Raw genomic sequence first — 22,263 nt, forward strand, 5'->3', positions numbered from 1 at the left:
GAATGCAGCCTGGAACACAGGAGGGGGGGAAATTCTGGCTCATCAGGATCTGTTCCCTACCATTGCAGACAACCACATCACATAATCCTTTTCATAAGTTTATCGAGCCTCATCTTTAAACTAATTAGGTCGTTTGCTCTCACTATCCTTGTTGGAAAGCAGTTCCAGAGCATCGCTCCTCTGATGGTTGGAAACCTTTTTCTAATTCCCAAATCAAATTTATTCATGGTCAATTTATACTTATTTGTCCTTGTGCAACATTGTCCTTTATTTTAAAATGCTTCTTTTCTCCTTGATATTTACTGTGGGGATGTAACTAGCAGTCCTATCTATGTGGATCTTTTTTCCATGTTGCCATCCAGACTGAACAAGCTCTTATTTCTTGCATAATACAGGAATTTGGTAATATATCTCTGGATCCAAGTATTGTATTCCACCTTTTGGAATGGGGAATGGTACCCCCTCTTCATGCTGAGCCTTCCCAACAGCTTTGTTAATGACAATAGTACCCTTTTCCCTGATTTTTGAACATTTTTCTTGACACATGCTTTGGTTTTACTACTGGAAACAACATTAGAGCAACACACTGAGATTAAGCCACTGTCCTTTCCTTTTTGCACATGAAGGGATGCAATCATACCTTAAGCAAACAGTTTGGAACAGGAACACCCCTGAGTGTGCATTTCATAGTGTCACAACACATCCTGTCACACAAAGTCCATTAGATGACCCCCAGCTTTCCAAGCAGTCTCCAAATTTGTGAAGACCTATATGAACCTTGAATGCTGGCCAAAACCAGAACACACAGTAGCTGCAAGCTGCTCTTTGTCCTTCCATTCACAATGTGATACACAATGAACCACGTGTAAGGGGAAAGACCAGTGTCACGTAGCTCCTCCTGGTGTGCACGTGAGCTGCAAATAAAGCCCTCACAAATAGAATTCTTCTGGGGACAAAAAGTTCCATGAGTTTGCAGGAATCATAGCCAAAGGGGCAGTGATATGGCTGCAGGGCATCCGCTCAAAAACTGTGAAAGTCTTAGACATGGAAATGCAGAGCGGTTGAAAGTCTTTGTGGATGCCTGGCAGTGCTCCATGGAGGGCAAAGACAAGAGGTAGAGTAACACAGCCATTAGCTAGCCCAGCGTGTCAGCAGGTTGTCACTGAGGAGAGCTTTTCAGCAGTTGGACAGGGCTGACCATGAGTCATCAAATGTCCTATTAAACTACGATGTTAAACTTCTGCTTGAGCTGTCGATGCTAAATTTTATCTGTTTAGCTGTTAAGTTTGGTGAGGCAACTTCAAACTGCAGCATGCATCTACAAAACATGTCATTATCATCTTTGGGCATGGAATTTTTATGGCATGCATCCTGGTGAGAAGCAATTCTGAAATCTTTTTGTAGAGAGAGGAGAGTAGAAAAAACAAGGTACTGCACGATTAGGGTCTGAGTTGTGTGAAGAAGTGTCGCAAGCATGTCATGAGTTGGGAAGAAGATGTGGATCTTTCAGAGATATCCAGCACTTTTGCTAATAATAGCTGGATAAGAAGTTTCTGGTTTTGCTTCTTTTGTTCCTTTACCAAGGTAAAAAATCCTGCTCCTTTAACTATAACATAACATTCTGCATATCCTGATAAACCCAATTTGTTGCAATTAAATCTTATGATGATCATATAACATGTTTTAATTCAAATGAAGTATTGCTTCAGTTGTACCGGAGAAAGTGGCTGCATGATTTATTTTGATGAGGATGCTGATCTGCTAGCATCTGTACAAGAGTGGAACAAAGACAGTCCAGTGAGAGAAGCTAAAGTACAAGGAACAGAAAAATAGTGTGCAATCATATAACTGACATCTTCTATAAAGCATACATATATTAACATAGTTTTGCTGTAGAGGCAATTTAAATTCTGCTGTTTCCTGGCTTCTAATTTCCATTTTAAAAAAAATTACCTCAAAATCTTTATTTTCATGTTTGAAAATGTAAGGACCTTGCAGAGATTTTATAGTGCTTGTCTGAGGGAGGGTGGGAAAGGGGTGAAAGAGAATATGTAAGGTTTCTTTTTTCTTCTGGGGGTCGGAGAAATATTATTTAACATTCCTGTGGGTATTATCCCATTATCATGCAGAACATAATATCATGAGAAATTTGGTTTATCAGCAGAGGTAGATTAGAGAAGAAATTCTGTGATAAATTAGTTCCCTATTGAGCAATGTTGTTTTACAGGAACCAAAATATTTGAGAAATGCTTCAACTCAAAGCTTCTGCCAGCTGTTGTGCGTAGATCTTGTATATTTGGGTCTGTAAATGGGTTGGTAAGATACTGGAAGCCCTGTAGGGCACTTCTAAATATATAACCTCTTGATTCACCTTTTGAACTGCTCCATAAAATCAAATTATAGGTGGTTCTGGAAGTAGACTCTTATAATTAGTGCTTTTAAGAATGAAGCTTACTAGCCAGGGGTCTACTGCTTTTTCTGGAAAACTTATTTACTATAAATGATAGGAAAACCCACAAAACAAAGAGTCAAGCACTTTTAAATCGGTTTACAGGGGGAAAAAAAAACCAAACCAAAATCAAACAAACAAACAAACAAAACCCCCAACACAAATAGAAATATTAAATATTGCAAATGGCTGTGGAAAAGGAAAGATTCGGTTTCTTCAAGTGGTTACTGAATATGCAGAGATCACATTTGGACCAGAAGTCCCTGAGCCACAAGGCTGGAATCTGAGAAGAATATCCAGAGGAGGCATGATGCACATCTCTGCTTATAAGAGGTCAGAGCCTCTGCTTCTGGCCACCATTGGAATGAGGATATTGAATAAGGTGGACCTTGTCTGGTCTAGCACCATTGTCCTTATATAATGCTCTAGTCCACTACTTTTGAAGGCAACAGTAGTTGTTCTTTGGGATTTTTAAACTCATTAAACTCTACTCTCCTACTTTCTGACATCAGCAGGGATTCTCCAGTGAGTTTTAGCCTCCCAGAGACGCTCAGCAGCTGGCTCACTATTTTTAGCTTTCCTGACAGAAAAAAAAATAGTAAAATGTAACCACATCTTTGATGTGTGTCTGCTTTCAGGCATCCACTATCCACTGATTCATTGACTGGTAACAGGGAAAAATTTGGTAGGTCACTGTATTCATGAGGTAGCCTAGAAAGTTTCTTTCATCTGTCTTTTAATGTCTTGGTCAAAATGGCTTCCAACAGTCTCTTTTGAGGAGTCTGCTCTACAGTCTGAATACTTCCCCACTGGGAGCTATTTGCTGGTACTGTGTTGGTACAGACATGCCTTTCTGTTCATTTCTGGCCTAGAGATTCTCAGTCTATACTAAAATATCAAGCAAGATGTCATATTAAACTTTTATTTAAAAAAAAAAAAATCAATGAAAATTATAATAGATTGTCTGTGTGTGGGTGTGGGTGTGTGTGTGTGTGAGAGAGAGAGAGAGAGAGAGAGATTCTCTTTTTTTCCCTGAAATAAATCTTTACAAAATAAAAAAAAAAAAAAGAAAGAATTCTACCACTCAGGAAAATTTGGTGACTGGCTGATTGCACAGCTCTGTCCAACCCCTTGAAAATTACTGGCAATTGCCCAGCTGACCATGGATGGAATGGTGTTTTAATGCAAATTTTATCACAGTCAGTTGACATTCTGATTTCTTTTTACCAAGAAAGGCTATTGAAACTGTTTCCTTAAAAAATGGGCTTTTTCTTGGGTTAGACAATGTGTTAAACTTCTGGATAGAATCATTAAAGTTAGAAATAGGAAGAAGGGGGAAAATTAAGGCCCACTGAATGCATTTGCTCTTGGATCAGTATTAGCTTTTGTTTATGGTTTCAAGTCACTTAAGTAATAAAAGTTCCATGAAGGACTGATTTGATCTAATGGCTGGGAGAGACAGTTAGTAATGTTTACTTTTACCTTCTGTAGGGTCATAAACTTCCATCTTATAGCTTGCAGTTGTCCTAAATGGCATAAGAATCTGTGGCTGTGATTCTCTCCCAGAGTTGCAAGAATTTCTCTCTCCTAGTGCCTTTTAAGAGATTAAGGAGACAAAAATCTCACAGAACAGTCAGATGGAACAGTGACAAAGAAAGGTGTTGGAAAATTACTGAGTTAAAAGTTTGCACTAGAAACACCCTCTGCCCTTCTGTGCTGATTTAACTCTTCCACCTTTTGCCTCCCTGCCTTTTCTCCAACCCTGCCTCCAACATACATAGACATAGACACCCCTCAGTCATGCTTAGATTATTCCACTATTGCCCTTGAACTTGTATGATCTGGAAAACCCCAGGTTATGTGGTCATTCACTACACTCTTACAAATAAATGCCAATAAAAATTAAATTAACTATGTTCCAGACTAACGGGTTGTTTAGATGCAAAAGCCACTTTGAGGCTGTGCGGGAAGAACAAACACCAATATTCTGAATAATTAGGAAGCATTCCTAAAGCTCAGGCTAAATGTTCCAATGTTGAATTTCCTGTTGTTACCTCCAGTTATTGTTCCCCAGCATCACCCTGAACAACTTTTCTCCAATCTTTGTGCTTATACCTTCAAGATTTGCAGCCTGTTATCATCCATCCCCCTGAGTCATCATTTACCCAAGTCATACACATTTAGTTAATCTTCTCTCATAAGTCAGTCCTCCCAGTCCATTACGAATTTCTATTACTCATCTCTGAAATTCATCTTTTCTTTCCTTTTTTTTTTTTTTTTTTTTTCATGTGTTTCTGAACACTTTTAGGTGATTAGAGCTGACACGATGTGGGTTTAGATGTGGGTTTTCTATTGACACAAAAGGAAGGGATGTCTGATCTGGAAGAGACATACACACTATTGTATGTGATATTGCCCACTGCCATCTGAAAATGTCTTTTGACATTACTGCCTTTCAGCCTCATTGGTACTGTTGAGCACTTGTCTCTGTGGCTGTTCTTTACCTGTATTTCCAGAGCTGAACCGTGCAAGGTTCTAGGCATGGCTAATCCTCTCCAGCAGGGATTCAGGTGACTGACCATGCTAGGAAGGGGCTCAGCACCCTCTAGGATCTGTTGCAACTTATTCTCCATTCCTCTTGATGTGTGAAATCTTCTTTGCTGTGCTGTTTAAATTTAATATCAGAGCCTCTGCTTTGCTAGATAGTTCTTCTAAAACTCACATTTATCATGCACATTCCTCCTGCCAGCCCTCAGTGTTTTGTGGTCTACACTGTTCATCATCTAACACGAGTTCAGTTCGCAAAGCAAAAAAAAAAAATTCTGCTATAAGGTGTTTCAAATGTTTGATAGAAACAATTTACTAAATAATCAGCGTTCACTAATTTTTAAGTTGATCAACAAAAATGTGATCAAAATATGTCTCTGGTAGTTGATTACTACACACTTTTCCTTCTGTTCTCTACGTGTCAGGAAATTGTACCTCCTTTACTTCAGCCTGACAAGAGCCCTTTTTAAACCTAGTGCACTGAAGCTTTTTAAATTGCACAGATCTTGCTTTAATTAAATTCACTGTTTCTTTTTCACTTCAAAGATTACATCCTTATACCTTTTGTAAAAATCTGAAGTCTTAGGCTTAAATTCACGCAGTTTGTTTTAAACTTGCTACCCAGAAACTTCGTCCCATACTTGGGATGGGAAAATGCACCTGGATACAAGGGACAATAGTGTTTTTCCCAGGTTGCCATTTTGAGATAATTTACTGGATATGCAAAGTATTTGTGAGTCTGCACTGGAATGTGCCAAGAAAAATAGACTGATAGGTGTTCATAGCTCTAGGTAGAGTCTTGGGATGTTTTGAGTTCAAGTTTGATGTTTTCTACAGACTCTGTTTGGCTTTGGACAGGTTATTAAATCTTCTCTGCTTGCCTTGTCTAGATTCCCAAGTTCCTTATGCATGAGGCAGGCTCTTAAAGGAAGTTTGTACCACTTTTTGTCAGAAAGGTAGTGGAGGCCCTTGCCCTTGGGACAAACTTCTCTTCCTTTGTGTTATAACTGATTGATAGGGCCTTTGAGAAGCCCTTTTCATCTTTCTACTGCCATGCTCCCAGAGCAGCTCACCTCACCTCCCTTTCTCTCTCATGCACACACACAGACTGTGCCTCATGGTTCTCAGCCCTAAGTAGATAGAGGTTTGTTGATTAAGAAGATTACTTCATCCCTGGAATCAGGCAGAAGAACTTGATCCTACTTCATACCATTCCGCAGCCTATACTAAAAGAACAAGCCAAATTGAGAAAGAAGGATAAAGAGAAAGAAATAGGTGATAAGAGACAATACTTATTTGCTTCCAACATCTCTTAGAGGATGGAAGAAGCTATTCAAAGTCAAAACATATGGAAAACAGCATCTGGTTATGGGAGCTTGGATGTTAATTGTTCTGACAGCTGAAATTTGTCTCCAGAAATCTCATGAAGCCAGCTGGTATTGTAGAGTTTTCTCTGGCATATATTGTGACTCTTACAAGTTTCTGGAGACTTCTAGTCTCAGGGTGATCGTCTTGTAAGAGCAGCTGCTGCTTAAAGATTTTAATTTCTATATCAGCTAGAATCAGGAAATACATTTTTTGTGAGTTTGGATTTGCCTTTGTAACATAAAAATCCTAAGGTGGCTTTGGATGTACTTCCCTAAATTCAAACTTTACAAAAACTTGTGGAACTTAGCAGAGAGGTTCTGGTGTAGTCCAGTTTACAGTTCTTGCATATGTGGTGTGGAGAAAAACTCAATAACTGTGAGTAATAAGGCTGATTTTGAGAGGTGTTCCAAGGTTCCATTTTGAATCTGAATTTCCTGAATCAGAAAAGTGTGGGGTGGCAAACTTGTTAAGAGCAGTAACTCTCTAGAGATAATTACAATGGTTTGTTTCTGAATGGGACAGGAGTTGTCTAATAATAGCTCTTTTCTGCAGTTGTTTTAGTGCCTTTTTCTTTCAACCTTGAGCTGGAAACGTCAGAAATCTATATTGACACTTGTGCCCTGTCTGAGAGAATAAAGAATATGAGGTTGTTTAGAGAGCATACAGGTCTGTATTTAGAACAAGCTACTTACATGTTTCTGAGACAAAAGCATAAATAACTAATCATTTGATGATGCTATCAACAAGATGTTTGCTGCATGAGCCTGACATTTTTTAAGGGTGAAAATACCAACTTTTTTATGCAAAAGTACAAACACATTTCCTGCACATAGACTTGATGTTATTTTCCAAGAAATGTGTGTTCCTTTTCCTTGTGAAAGATAATGAGCAATAAAAGAAAAAAAACAAAAAAACCAAAAAAAAAAACAAAAAGAGGAAAAACCCAAATCAAACCCACCCTATATAGATGCAGAAAAGAAAGGCTTGGACAAAGCTGTAAGTAGCAGAGCAGTCTAATTAGTTTAGAGATGTTTTTGCTTTAGCTTTATTTTGCAAAGATTCAAGGCATTCAAAGTGATTGCTGCTTAACAGTAGCATAACCTCTGGAGACTTAGATGAGCATTCTTGAAGAAGTCTCTCCAAAAGAAGTGAGTCCAAAAATCAAAACAAAATGAAGTGGAGGAAAAGTTTCTGAAAGAGCTAAATGTTTTAGAAAATCCACTGAGTTATTCATATGCTGCTAACAATAGAAAGAACTCAAAAAGCAGGACCCAGAACAGCAGGTACAAAGTCTAATTAATGCATGTAGTCTAAGGAGGTTTAACTCATAACATTCTGAATTTAAGTGTTACTGTTTCAACAGCAGGATTATATTCTCCTGTCTTTCACTAATAAATCACAAGACACAAACCCCTCCCAATTTTTGTATCTTTATCACCTCACTGCAAACAAGAAATCTTGAAGATTTCAAGCTATTTTTTTCAAGTCTGAAATGTAAAATGGGTAACATAATTATGCTGGATTTTCTTTGAAGCAATAGGTAGCTTGAAGCGAGTCAAGCTTGGAGATGAACAGGATTTTAACTCAACCTTGATGCATCATTATGGAGTGGAAGTTGGAATCTAGGTATTCTCACATGAACAATCTCCAGAGTTTGTTCATGACTTTTTCATCAATGACAGAGTTCTGAAACATGGGGAACACTCTTGCTCGGTCCAGAAGAGCACTTGACTATTATTTTCACTTGAATATCTGTCTTTCCTTATTTTAAATCAAAAGCCCTAATCGTTTGCTTATTAGGGCCTGAAGGCCTACACCTTGCCTTACAACAAGGAGTACACAGGTATTAGGCAACAAATGAGAAATTGAAGAGGTTGCTTTGTTTAAAAGTAAGTTTTCTACTGTAACTCAAAGCATTAAATGTTTCCAGCCCTTATTGGGAACACCAGCACCTTCTGTGGTAGACAGCTATCTTAACCAGTAATCTACATTCTGATTTTTTTAATAGTGAACCTATTCATTGGCCATTTCTTGTGTGTATTGAAATTAGACACCTGTACTGGGGAGAAAATGTTCTCGATAGTCAGAATTGCAGAAACTTGAGTAACGAGTCTTCAGTTGACTTGGCTGGGATGGTCAAAGTTATCTCTGGAGTTTCAGGATGAAATTTAAAGCTGAAACATTGGCAGTTATAAGAGAACAGGACATGGTATATGGTATATCAAATCAATGGCTCATTCTGCACCTTGCTTCAAGTGAATCAGTCAGCAAAGGATCATTCAAAGCAATCTTGCAAGTAACTTTCAAGAGCCCAGGAACAAACCATCTATGTGTGAATCAGAGCCGGAAACTGTTCCCCCATTCTGGGGAAGAAAGTCTGACAGATCAAAAGCCTTCCAGTTTTGCAGTGGTGTGGAGGCAAAGTAACTGTGGTGTTACTTAAAAAGTAAACATGAAGCTTTGGGGGTCTGCCAGTGACAATGTGTTCTCCTGTGTCAAAACTCTGCGCTCAAGATCCTGTTTGCCTGATCCAGATCAGAACCCAGACTACTGGCTCTCCTGAAATAAATTACTCTTACTGTAGGATCTTGTCAGAAATGGTATCATGGGGCTGAGAAACTTGGTGAACTATTTAATTAAAAATTTTTGTGAGAAATTCTGACTTTTAAAAACTGATGCTTTCGTTAAAAAAAACCTACTTGTTATCAAAAATCAGGAGAAAACCATTGTCTGTGTTGTTGAAACATGCATACCAACAGATGCTCAAGTCTCTGCTGTCTGCCTGTACACAAATATAATTAAACACTGCTTACGCTGAGGACTGACTGATTTGGACTGTGCATATCAATGTCTCATTTTGAACTATCATAAATGCATTTTAAGTGAGCTAATATTCTGTAAATATGGTTAACTTCTGCATTTGCAGATTGCGCCTCTTAATTTGCTTTTTAATATTGGTTCATGGACGTATATGTGTGATTTTTTTGTATGCTTTTAACATAGAAAACCTTATCAAGTTATCTATAGCAGGACTATTACAGCATCATAATAGTTAATGGAAAATAGCATAAGAGGAAAAAGAAAATTATCATTCCACACAGCAGGGCATTTCGGATGTTAATCTGCCTTGCAATATAATTGACAGGGAAGCTGATATCTGGGAAGATTTTTATTCCTATCTTTTTCTCTAAACAGTTAGTGTTCAGTTGTTGTGCAGCAGGGGAGACGGAGAAAAAGAAAGTTCTAGCCAAGTGAATGTTCTTTACCAGCAAAGATGTTAACTTTTGTCAGAAGGTAGTTAATCACTGAGAGAGAAACAGATGAAGAAATTGGATAAAACATTTCCAGTTCCAAAAGTCTTTATTGATTGTGTCTCCCTCAAGAAAATTCAGCTCAATCTCTGAAACCCTCCAGTGATTAAACCTTGGGCAGTCCACTGTAGACAGAGCAAATGAGAATTGTTTCAAACCCAGACATGTAGAGCTAGGATAGTTAAAGTGAAAAAAGATTTCTTTTTCACTTTGAAATCCTAGCTGGGAGATGTAACCTGAGATGTTGATTTTAAGGCAAGAGTTTTCTTAGGTATCATGATCTTTCTCTATATAACAGATCTCTGAATTTTGAAGCAATGAACTTCTTTATTTTCAGAGAAGGAGCTCTCTTAAAACACCAACCTAGTGTCCAGAAAATGAGGCACAGATCTCTGGTCCACCACAGATAACTAATATATCTTGGTCTAATTTTTTCAACGGTAATTAGGGCATAGAGAAATTGAGGCATCACTAAATGAGATGCTCAGACCTGTGACCAGTTGAGAGTTGCTATTTTTTCCCCCCCAGTGATGCAAACTTTTTGGTCTCTAGCTTCTCTAGAAGACTGCAGCTCCTCTTGAGCTGGAGCATGACCACTAGCCTGTGACCCAAGGTATTCAGAATTACTTGCCTCCTCCATTTTCAGTACACAGCACGAGGGTCTTGGAGAGTTGTGCTTGTATTGCAGTTTGCTTTCTGAAAGTCCATAGTGGTCTGCTGGAGTAAAGCCCTTGATTTTCTGCTTTGGGGTTTTAGGGTGTGAGATGCACTAAAGGTGGTAGGGGGAAAAGTAAACCCTATGATCTGTGTTCTTTCTTCTGTTACAGAAGACTCTCTTGTTCGCTAATTCATGTGCTGTGAAGGATTCTAACATAACACAACACAGGAAGGCCAGTTAAGGAAATCCTCACTGTTAACTAATATATTTATAGCTAAAAGCAAGAAGGTATTTGACTCAAAGAAGAAAAACCAACAAAAAACCTGACAGCCTTGTGGAAATTTTATCTTTTTTTGGGCAATGATTCTGATTTTAGTTACACTCACAAGTATTGGAAAGGCTGTAGTTTCAGAAGTTATCACCTGTCAGCCGAGCTGTGATAACTGGTTGAGTGCATACACTATAGTCACAAAAGTTTGGAATTAAAAATTGGCTTAGATCACTCGAGCCAGCCTTCTCAATCCCTAGGGTTATCCTAACTGTTCTTGATTATTGTGGCTGAGGTAAGCATCTAGGACAAGAACTGTTCCAAGAGAGGCAATGCATTAGGGTTCTAATCCTCAATGTAATTTCACACCTTAGTTCCAGCTCCCCTGCTATGGACAGGTCCACTTTCTGCTAGACCAAGGCACCAAACCTCATCCAACCTGGTCTTAAACATTTCCAAGGATGAGGCATCCACAACTTATTTGGACAACCTGTTACAGTGCCTCATCACCTTCACAGTAAAAAATTCCTTCCTAATGCCTGATCCAACTTTACCTTCTTCAGGTTTTAAGCCATATTTCACCTTGTTCTATGTCTTCTTGGCCTCATAAAAAGTCTCTTTCCAGCTGTCTTGCAGCTCCTTAAGTTAGATGTCCCAAGAGCTTCTTTTCTCCAAGCTCAACTTTTCTCCAAACTCAACTCTCTGAACTTGTCTTTACAAGAGAGGTGACCCTCTGATCATCTTTGTGGTCTCTTCTGGTCTCTCTCCAACAGCTCCACATCCTTCATAAGTTTGTCACTCCAGAAATGAAAGCAGTACTCCAAGTGGACTCTCACAAGGGTGAACTAGTGGGGAAAATCACCTTCCTCAACTTGATGGACACAGTTCTTTTGCTGCAGTCCAGGACATGATTGGCTTTCTGGGCTGTCAGTGTGCATTGCTGACATCAACCAACATTCCCAAGTCCTTCTTGGCAGGGCTCTTCTCAATACATTCTCTGCCCAGTCTGTATTTTTACTTGCCCCAAAATGTTTGCCCCAAAATGGGTAAAAACTTTGCACTTCGTCTTTTGAACTACACAAGGTTTGCATGGGACCACCTTTCAAGCCTGTCAAGATCCCTCTGGATGGCATCCCTTCCGTCCAGAGGCTGGACTGCTCCACAAAACAAGTTTCTGTTTCAAGGTAAACCTATTGAAGGTGCACTGAAACCCAGTGTCCATGTTGCCAGCAAAGTTCAAATACCAAATCCTGTGAAACAGGAAGACCACTTGTCATTGGTCTTCACTTGGACATCGAGCCATTGGCAGCTACCCCTTGAGTGTGGTTATCCAGCCAATTCCACTAGCCCATCCCTGAAATCAATTTTTCTCCATTTTAGAGACAAGGATATTTTGTGAGACAGTGTCAAATGCTTTTCACAAGTCCAGGCAGATGGTGTCAGTTGCTTTTCCCCTTTTCCACCAGTGCTATAATCCTCTTGTAGAAGGCCCACGAGTTTCCCAGGCACAATTTGCCATTTGGGAAGCTGTTTTGACTGTTATTAAGTACATCCTTATTTTCCATGTAGCATGCTGTTCAGGAGGCTCTGCTCCATGATCTTACCCAAAGTGGCCTGTAGTTCTCTTGGTCTTTCTAGTTTCTCTTTTAAAAATATGGATTTTTTTCCTTTTTTTGCAATCAGGGGGTACCTTGCTGATCTCCCAAACACAATGGACAGTGACTTAACCACTTCACCTGCCAGTTGCCTCTGGGCCCATGGATTCATCTCATCAGATTCCATGGACCTGTGCATTTTGAGGTTCCTTAGATGGTCTCAAACTCGATCTTCTGCTAAAGTGGGTTGTTGTCCATTCTCCCAGGTCCTGCCTTTGCCTTCTTCAACTCAAGCTGTGTGACTGGCTCTCAGTTTTCAGAATTATTTTGTTCAGTTCACAGTGTGTCTCCTGACAGTTTTGCCTCCTAGGCTTGTGCAAAATCTTCTGAAATCTTGCTATGAAGTTGAAGTTGTCATAACCACAATCATTGCCATAATCACAACCATCTGTATCCATACAATTATTATTTGCACTATTGAATTCTCTGGAGATAAAATTAAAGTACAGCTTTTGTAATTTCTTTTCTATCTCAAGCTTCTGTTTTTGTTTCCCACCATCTCTTTAACAATCCTGTTTCCCTGGAGAAAGCTTGATATGTCCTCATGCTTCCAAGAGACTGTAGTTCAAAAGGTTAATAGGCAGGTGGGAGTTTCCAGATGTTTATGTGCTTGTCCAAAAAAGATGTCCACTGGTAGCAAATGAACAGCTGGAAAGACACAATGCAAACACTACATTCCTTAGCTGATTGACATATGTCTAGAATGCATGAGAAAAATGGAATTGAAATTAGGAACAGTTTGGACCAAGCCCTTCATTATCAATTAGTTAATTAGAATTTGCGTTCAAATTCTGATATAATTCACAAACACTGTACTGACTGAGTCATTACCACCCATAGAAGTAGAGGATAGAAATAATGCACTGCTTTCACACCATCTTTACTTAAGAGATATGTTGAGAAATGTTCATTACACTGCTGAACATGGGCAATTCAAAGGGGATGGATGGTGCAAATGTTTTGTAATGGAATATGAAGCCTTCAAACCAGAAGTCATGTTCACACCCAGACCAAACAGCTGATAGAAAGTGAGCAATTAAGTTGAGATACTTAGGAGTTTACTATGAAAAGTCTTTTTTTTTTTTTTTTTTTTTTTTTTTCCCAATGAAATAAGTGGTTCTGTACACAAGGACAAGGTTCACCAGGGAATATTGATTGTTCTAAAATTTTGTTCCATCTGGGAAATCAAAATGAAATGAAGAAAAAAAAATCATATGAAAACAAACCACTTTTTTTTTTTTTTCTCATTTTCTTTTCTCTGAAAAAGAACCCCAACATAACTGCTCCATATGACATTATGTCAAGACTCAGTTGTTTAGGATGCTGTATTCCATAGTGTTAATCTGAGTGTCTAGTGTTGTGTTTTCTAAGCAACATTCTCCAGGAAGGAAGAGTCCTTTGGAGGGGTCATATGGAGGCACATTGAAAGAGGTAGCCTATGAAAAGTAACACCTGAAAGAGGTTCTCATTCCTTTAAACATCACAGTACAAAGTAGCAATCAATTTTGGTTTCAGGGAGGCAGGCAGGATGGTGCAAGAAGGAGTATTTCCTTTCATCATAAGGCGCAAGAAATTCTTGCAGGATGGAATAAGAGATAAGTATTGTTTTATAAAAGTTCTCGTGGTTTTGAAAAAATTTATTGTTTTAGCTGATGGCTAATGCTGCATATGTGCCTTACAGAGCAATCTTGTGGTAAGGAAAGGGAAGACAAAAAATCCCCATGAGCTGTCCTTTTCAAGTTCAGGTTTAAGGCCTGCTATGAACATTAATCTCTACTTTATTTCATTTGGCCACTGCTGGGATGGAACTTCTTACCATCTCTAAGAAACCAAGCCTTACTTAAAAAAAACAAGATATTATTTTTCATAGATATATTACTTTTTACTCAACAAGTGTGGGATAGATTGTCATTGGTGTGCATGATATATGAATGAAAAGGGAAAAAGAAACACTTCCACAGAGCATATATTTTGTCTCTTGGAAAACAGAAGGGTTTTTTTTTTTTTTTTTTTTTGTCTGATCATATGAAAGAGTAGATTTCTTTTCAATTTCCAAGTCTTTTAGCTCATAACGGTGTGTTTGGTATATCAGTGATTGGGTGCATTCTGAGTACTCTTTTGTGGAGTTTGGTACTTCTACAACTTTTGAGAACAGGTTTGGAGAGAACTTAGTGGAGGTTTCTCCCTGGTGAGGACTTGCTTCCACACACACGGTGGGTCTTGGGTGGAAAATACCCACCTTCAGAGAAGATTTGTCTTCTGCTTACTCAGCCTGAATTACAGTCATGGCACTATAGGAGTAGGACATTGTTACCCTGAACTGTCATCGTGGCAATCACAATGAGGAGAAAAATATAGCTATCATTATGAGAGCTTTACACTGCATAGTTTATCTCTATAACAGTGTGCTATGATGTGCCTAATTAGACTGTATCAGCTGCTCCACGTCTGCTGCTAAAGGGAGACTTTCTTATTGTATCTAGTAAACAGAGAGCTCTCAGCCTGTGATTTAGCGCTGAAATTAAATTTAAGCATAGTTTCCCATTTGATTATCAGGCTATGGGTGACTTTTAAGGATCCTTTTCAATACATTATTTCTGCTAGCTGTAAACACTTTGCCGCAGTTTCTTCCTCTTCTTTGGTGGATACAGACAAACTGAAAACTTATCATTTAAAGTTAGAGGGGAACAAATCAAAATAATTCCAAGTACGCAAACTTTTGATGATGCTCAGTCTCCTTTTTTGACTGTCACCTTCTGCATCTGAATCTCAGTTATTGAGACATAATAAATGTTATTGGTTTGAATAAACAGAAAGTAAGAAGACCTCTAGAACGTAATACAGGATAAGAAATAGTGAAAAAATAGTTATTTTTCTTCTTTTTCATCCCATATCATAGCTTCATTGTGAGAGGAACACAGTGACTTCCACAGGACAATCTTTGATAAAAAAAAAAGTAAATTTATAGGAAAAAAATCCTATTTTTTTGCATGTGCTAATCCATTAAAAGTATGTAAAAGTGCGTATTTATTCAGTAATACTCTCTAAGGAAATTATTTGGAAAAAACAGTGAACATTGCATGGACAAAATGCTCATAGTGGCAATCAAAGCTGAAAAGCAGTTTACAGTCTACTGTTTACTCACCTGTTATGTATTTTAAATATTCTTGGGGAGAGGGTGAGTGGGTCAAGATGAGGTTATGGGACCTGTTTGTTTCTTTGGTAGTCTCTCTATGTTTGTGCTGCTCTTGAAAGATTTCTCAGTTTGAGGGACATGCTGCCTGAACCTTGAAAGATATGATACCTCCATTTCAAGGAGCTGGAGACATTCTGTAGTAATTTCAGAGAAAATGTCTTCTGCATAACAAGCATATTTTTTTGCTGCAGGAACTGGCAGGTTTTCAGTATACTGCAGTAAGAAGAAATAATTTGATCACATCAGACACACAAATGGAGTAAGATATTGCAACATAATCCAGTTTTACCTGAAGGGAAGCATAGAGATGGGGAACAAAAACACAGTAGGGTTCTACTTTGACAGGGTTTTAGGCTTTGTAGTTGATAAGTTAATCTTTGGAAGAATCAAAGATGTAACCCATTGGTGTATCTCTGAAGTTCAAGTGACCTGTGGGTCAGGGATGTTTTGGAGTGATTGTTTGGGCTTTGGCATGGTTGTGTTTATAACTGGAAGCCTGTGAGTCCTTGCAGCAGACAGTGCAGGCAGGTGGATTTCTGGTGTGATGCAAAAAGAGCAATGAGTTTTTGGTGCAGGTAAGGCTAAACAATAGAAATTTTCCTCTGCAGTAGGAAGTTCCAAGTCCTTGTAACAATGCCCTTTGCTTAAAGTAGCTGGTACAGAAGAAAGGAGTGAGACCTTCCAGCATATGGCAGCAAGGGGCTTGTTCCCGGTGCTGCTGCTGGAGCAGGAGCGGGATCTCATGCCCCACCTTGCCATCATGTGGAACCTTTGAGATCCCTAATCTTGTGCAGCCTTCTGTAGCTGACACTTAAGCATGTTTTGAAGGAAAATAAACACTCACAGGTGCACTGTTGCTCGCTTTCCACCAGGGTTCAGAGGAAGCTATGATAGCTTCATTTCTTGACTTTTACTACTGACAGACTAAGGAGAGAATTTTATGATTGATTTACTGGAAATGCGATGATGACAAGAAAGTGGTTTGTTCTATGTCTCAATTTCAGAAGGGTCTTCTCTGAAATAGTGTTGTTACCAAGGTTTTTCTTGTTCTTTGCAGGCTGTGCCTTCCTAACATACTGCGAAAGGGAGTCTGCTCTAAAGGCCCAGAGCGCACTGCATGAACAGAAGACACTGCCGGGGGTGAGTCCAGACTGATAACTTTTTTTTTTTTTTCTTTTATATCTAAAATGGGTTACATCTCAGATTTGGAAGCAGAAAGTCTCCGTTTGTTTGGATGATTGAGTATTTGCATTGTGCTAATAAAACCAAGATACCAGCAACCCACCCAAATGGTTTCCATGCAGAAAACTAAAAACTTTTTGCCCTTATTGGGAGTCAGGCAAACAGAAATCAACTGGTTATGGTCTGGATTCTACCAGCCTTACTCAGCTGAGGAACTGTTTTAGGATTCTGACCACTACAGTGAAATGTTAGAAGTCCTCACCAGGTTCTTCTTCTCACTACTTTTCTTCTCTGAAGCAAGGTTTGGCAGCAAGAAATCAAGAAACAGATCACATTATTGAGTTATCACAGAATGAAAACATATTCCTGATGACAAAGTGGTTTGACTCAGTTACTTTAGTATTCAAGCAGCTGTAGCAGATTGGAAAGGCGGTGAGACAAGGAGAAAAGAGAGAGAGAGAGGAAAGACGCACACGAGATAATGAGGAAAATTATTCACATGAGCAAGATCTAAGGTTCAGACAACACAAGCAGAACTAAAAATAGAATCAGCATTATGTGGGGAAGACCTGCCCTGCTGGGATGGGTTTCTAGTTAAGCAGTTACCCGGGGGAGGGAGAGACTATTTAGATTCAGCCAGAGTACGTGGATTGGGAACAGCCAAGTGCTCCTGCAGCTGGAATGGAGCTGGTTCCACAGCGACTGGGAGCCAGTGACCACGTAACTAAGAGTGGGCTTCTGAGGCTTCCAGGCTGCATCGAAACTGAGAGGAAATCTTTCCAAAAGTCTGTCTTTATTAGCTGGTGTTGAATGATTGATTGCTGTGTAGCTATAACCTACGTTTCCACCAGATCTAAGACACTTCCCTTGCTCTGTGTTCTGAGGGAAGTGTTGATTCTGCTCTGCTTGTTTTCATCATCCTGGGTCTATTTACCTATCTCTAAGCCACCTTGCCAGTATGGAGATGCCCACGCACTTGCTCATCTACATCTATCTTTGCTTAAAAGGCCATACCTTATGCAAATATACACATACTTCATACTTCATAGCCTAAAAATATTTCTGTCAGCTGACAACTCCCTCTGAATTATTTTTTTCCTAGAAACTCCTTAGCAGCAGATTGAAAGTAACTTCAATCTTGGGGGGGATTTCAGTTTTTCTTCCTCCTCCCCTTTCCAATGGAGAAGCCTTTTGCTTCTCACTTTCCTGAATGATAAAACTGGACTAAAAATAAATAAATAAATAAATAAATAAATAAAGAGGGAATATGTTGAATAGGGATGTTTCAGGTAAAATTTTAACTGAAATATGCTTGAAATAAAATGCGTATTTATCTAAACTAGAGATGTGATGAATAAGGTGTTGTATATTTAAAAAAAGAATAATTGAAATTCCAGATTTTCCACTGAGACTTCTTGTTCTTCTCATTAGGAGGGAGATCATTCACTTGCTAATGGAACTATCTCTTCTCTATGAGTTTGAAATCTTATCCTGAAATTGTGTGATGATAATATCTTCAAGAATACAGTGGGTCAGTGAGACTGAGGACTCTGGTGTTGGAGAGGGAGGGCAAGTGATAATTTAGGACCTTTATTTTCCAAAGTTCTTAATATATTCACAGTTCTGAATCTCAATCTCTGTGTTAGATACTTCAAATCACAAAAATCTTGAAGTCAAAACTGTTTTCTTGGACAATGGTAAAATTCAACCAGCTTTTGTGTTAGGACTACAGGAAAACAATTTCTTCCTTGGTTTGTGCAATTTCTGTTACTTATATTCCACACTGGCTACACTGCCTCTAGAAGATGTTTTTTTTGTTGTTTCCTTACATTTTCAGGAGACACATCAGGATCTCATTGAGCTAGGAGCAGTGAATCCTCTGTCTAAAAGAGCAACCGGGTTTCTTAGAGCTCTGAACACTGATTTTCCCATCCCTTTCATTTCCAGTTCTATTTGTCTCAGGATAAAGGTTTACTTTCCACCAGCAAATCCTCTTCATGCAGCTTTCTGCCAAGTTTCTGAACTCATCCTCTGAATGATGTCACTGTAGTTTATTTAAGGAAACCAGTCTTGTCTCTTGATAAAGTATCATGCCTGGATACTGTTTTATGGTTCCTATCTGAGTAGCAGAGAATTATTTATGACTTACCTGACTGTTCTTGATAACATGCACCAAAAATATCAACCATAGTTCATCACCATAAAATAAGAGGCACTTTTAAGGTCAGGGGTCTAAGTCCTTATTCACATAAGTTCAAAATGAGACGTATATAACATCTTCTCTTGACACTCCACTGTCTGTGACACAAAGAGCTCGACTGAGGAGGCATCAAAAACAATTAACAGGCATGGTATAGGAAAAAATAAATAGTACTAGACTAAGCCATTCTTTCCCATTCCCCAGTAAACTGTACACTTTCTTGCTCTTGCAATGTTGCTGTTTATATTCTTTGTATTATAAAACACAGAACTGAGTAATTTTTAATTATATGCACACGAATGGTAATGTATGGAAATGGTGAGGCATCAGGAGGTTTTGTCCAGATTCAGATGCCTTGCCTCTTAGCTGTGTATCACTTTGTTTTTAGTGGAGTGGCTACATGCACATATTTTACAGTAATTACTTTCTGGATGTGCTTTGTACGATGACAGAGATATGTTTCATATATTTCTATGTTATATGTAGGACATAAACTCATCTTGTGGAATAATCACAAGACTTCCAAGCAGGTATGTGTTGATTAATAAAGTCTTTATGGCACTTTGTTTCTGGGTGGGAAGGAAACATGATACATATTTTGAAGCAACTGGAATGGAATATAAAACATAAGGCTATCATTTGGATCTTCTTCATCCGATTGAGTAAATTTCTTTTTGGAAGTTCTTTTGGAGAGTTTGAAATTGTTTTGCCTAAAATGGAAAGTCAATGTGGCACAGTGTGTATATATGTGTAAAGAACACTTTGTGACTGTCGGACAATTCAAATTCTAGTGTTTACTTGTGATTGTTTATTTTACATATAATAGAGTGGCTGGATGATGAAGTATATTAGTTCTTTAATAATTTATAGAAATGCTTTGATGTTGCAGTAATTACATTAAAGGTCACATATCAAAGGTAATTTGGTTGAGCAGCTGTGATGGTTTCTCAGAAGCAATCAATATTGCTGTCCATGGCGCTGATTTCACCAAGGGGACTGCCAGATTAAAGGAGGCTTATTACCAGACAGACAGACACGGGGGAAATCAAGAACAGATTGGAGAGATGCACTATTCTTTTTCCTCACCTATAATTAACACTGTTCACCATAATCTGTGCTAATCCTTCATAGTTGGAAACCACCTTCTTTTTTTTTTTTTTTTTTTTTAACTCGCATTATAAAAAGCGAATTAAGGCAAGGGAGAGTAATTTGGAGGAGCAGAAGAGAGAAATTAGAGAAAGTAGAAGTTGACTCACCCCTGGGACTTCTGATGCTGATATATTCCACAATGATAAAATGCAATATCAAACCACAGGCCATGGTTCTGAGGAAAGCAAGGCTAGGGGGGTAAAATGATCTAGACAATGACAGTGCAACGTATGGCAGAATTATATCTGCCTGCAGATTTTTTATAATATTATCTATTTGCCCCACAAAGCTCCACAGGAAATGAAACCGGGGAAATAAAATTATGTTTTAAGTGTAGTCATTTTGATTACAAATTATAGTGAAGCGAACTTTTTCTCCCCTTTCTTTTTTCTTTCTCAAGTGAATGGCAGAGGATAATGCTGAGAAATGTAATTATGCTATCAAGATCTACTTTTATTTATAGCACAAATAAACTGAGCTCTTGTATGATAAGCACAGCAGCATTTTTCTTCCCCTAGTTCTTTGTGGCTCTCTCAGGCAACGGGAGAGAACAGTCCATGTATACTTGGTTGGAGGCACTGTCTCTTTGCATAATGTTAAAACCTTCCTGTAAGACTTGCAAAGAATAACTATGAAATTAAGTATGTACGAAACTGTTAACCTCAGCAATCTGTAGAGCTTGTTCAGCCTGGGAAATAGGCTGGGTTTTCTTACTGTATCTATTCCTCTTGAAAGAGACAGTGGTACTACTGGTATGCTAAATTTCTCAGTGCGAAACATAATTAGTTTTCTCCCTAACTGTTCTGATATTCTTTGTCTCTTCTTGCCATCTAGAAAAAAATGCATTCTGTTTTATTCATCATATGCAAAAATATGCATCTTTAACATTAGAAGACAGGTGAGCTCATAAAACTCATATTAAACCCATTTTTTAAAGAAACAAAAACCCTCCATCTAATTTCAGTTGCCCAGAGTTTGGGTGGGTTCTTTTTGTTTGTTTTTGTTTTGTTGGGTTTTTGTTTGCTTGTTTTGTTTTGTTAGGGGGTTTTGTTTGGCTGTTTGTTTCTTTTAATAAGAAAGGTTTTTCCAATATTACAGGTCTTACCTGACTTAAATGTTTATGTATATGTGAGGAAAGACACCTGAACATAGAGGAGAGGGGGGAGGGTACCTTGCAAGGTCTGACCTCTCTTAAATCCATGTCATAAAGCTTAAATGAGACATAAGTGTCATGTGAAGTCCTGCACCTATAGCACAGATTTCTTTGTTTAAGCAGACCTTGAAATTTTACTCTCTTATTGTCTTTTTTTTTTTTTTTTTTAATGTTTCAAAGCTTTTTCCAAAAGCTTGTGAGAAAACCATTAAACCACATATCACCCTGCATGCTGTGTTGTGCCAAAAATGGTATTATATTCCCACAACTTCCCATTTCAAAAGTTTTTCTCTACTGATGTAAATTGCAATTTGGTCAGCAGTGGTAGGCTGGATGGGTTCCATTGATTAAAGTAGCCTGCTGAACACACAGCCTGCTCACCATGCCCTTTAGATTTTGAAAGAAAACACATTTAATTGTTCCCTTGGGAGAAACATGACTGTTTTCTGAAGTTAAAAATGAAGATGAAAAGAAACAAAAGCAGATTTGAGGTAAGAGACTTGGGAAAAAAAAAAAAAAAAAAAAAAATCCACACAAAAAAAACACACTCATTCAAAATTCTCCAGAAATTCTCCCTTTAACATTTTTGGATGTCAATGTCATGCTTAAAGTGATATTTTTTGTTTTACCCCTTGTTTCCTCCTTCTGAGTGACCAGGCAGAAAAAGTACTTTTGGACCTTGCTTTGGACAAAGTAGGGCAGAGGAGAGGAAGAGGAAGCTATAGGCACTTTCTATTTGCTAAAAACCCCTGTAGTTTGACAGTGCTGCTCTGTTCACCAGATGAGATGAAACACCTGGGTCCTATCTGCTTGGTAAACATTAAAGTTCCATTTCACTAGTTAAAGATTGGCTTCTGTATCCCTACAAGGCAGCCTCTAGAATACAAAGTAAACTCTCTCTCTGCTACCCAGTCCAAAGAGCTTTGCAGAGAAAGAACACAGTGCCAGCATCCTGACAGAGCCAGTGTGTTGGATGCACACTGTTATCTCAGCTGAGACTTGTGTATTCATCACCTTTGTTGTGGCTCACCACACTCAGCCTTAGATGCAAAATGGGAAAAAGTTTTCCCAGTCATGTCTGAGATTTGGTGGCAATTGAAAAATGATGTGCAAATGCAAATGCAAAT

At 38.5% G+C, this 22,263-nt stretch overlaps 1 protein-coding gene across 46 annotated transcripts in view; it reads left to right on the forward strand.

Annotated features, from left to right (window-relative positions):
* The window catches only part of CELF4 (CUGBP Elav-like family member 4), a 670,311-nt gene that overhangs the window by 74,703 nt on the left and 573,345 nt on the right, over window positions 1-22,263 (forward strand). For all 46 annotated transcript variants that reach the window (XM_041471988.1, XM_041471768.1, XM_041471925.1 and 43 more), the window contains exon 2: window positions 16,510-16,592. In XM_041471988.1, coding sequence (XP_041327922.1) covers window positions 16,510-16,592 — 83 coding nt within the window. The remainder of the gene's footprint in view (window positions 1-16,509; window positions 16,593-22,263) is intronic.

The sequence above is a fragment of the Pyrgilauda ruficollis genome, unplaced genomic scaffold (genome assembly GCF_017590135.1).
Source record: "Pyrgilauda ruficollis isolate IOZ18807 unplaced genomic scaffold, ASM1759013v1 scaffold107, whole genome shotgun sequence".
Classification (NCBI taxonomy): domain Eukaryota; kingdom Metazoa; phylum Chordata; class Aves; order Passeriformes; family Passeridae; genus Pyrgilauda; species Pyrgilauda ruficollis.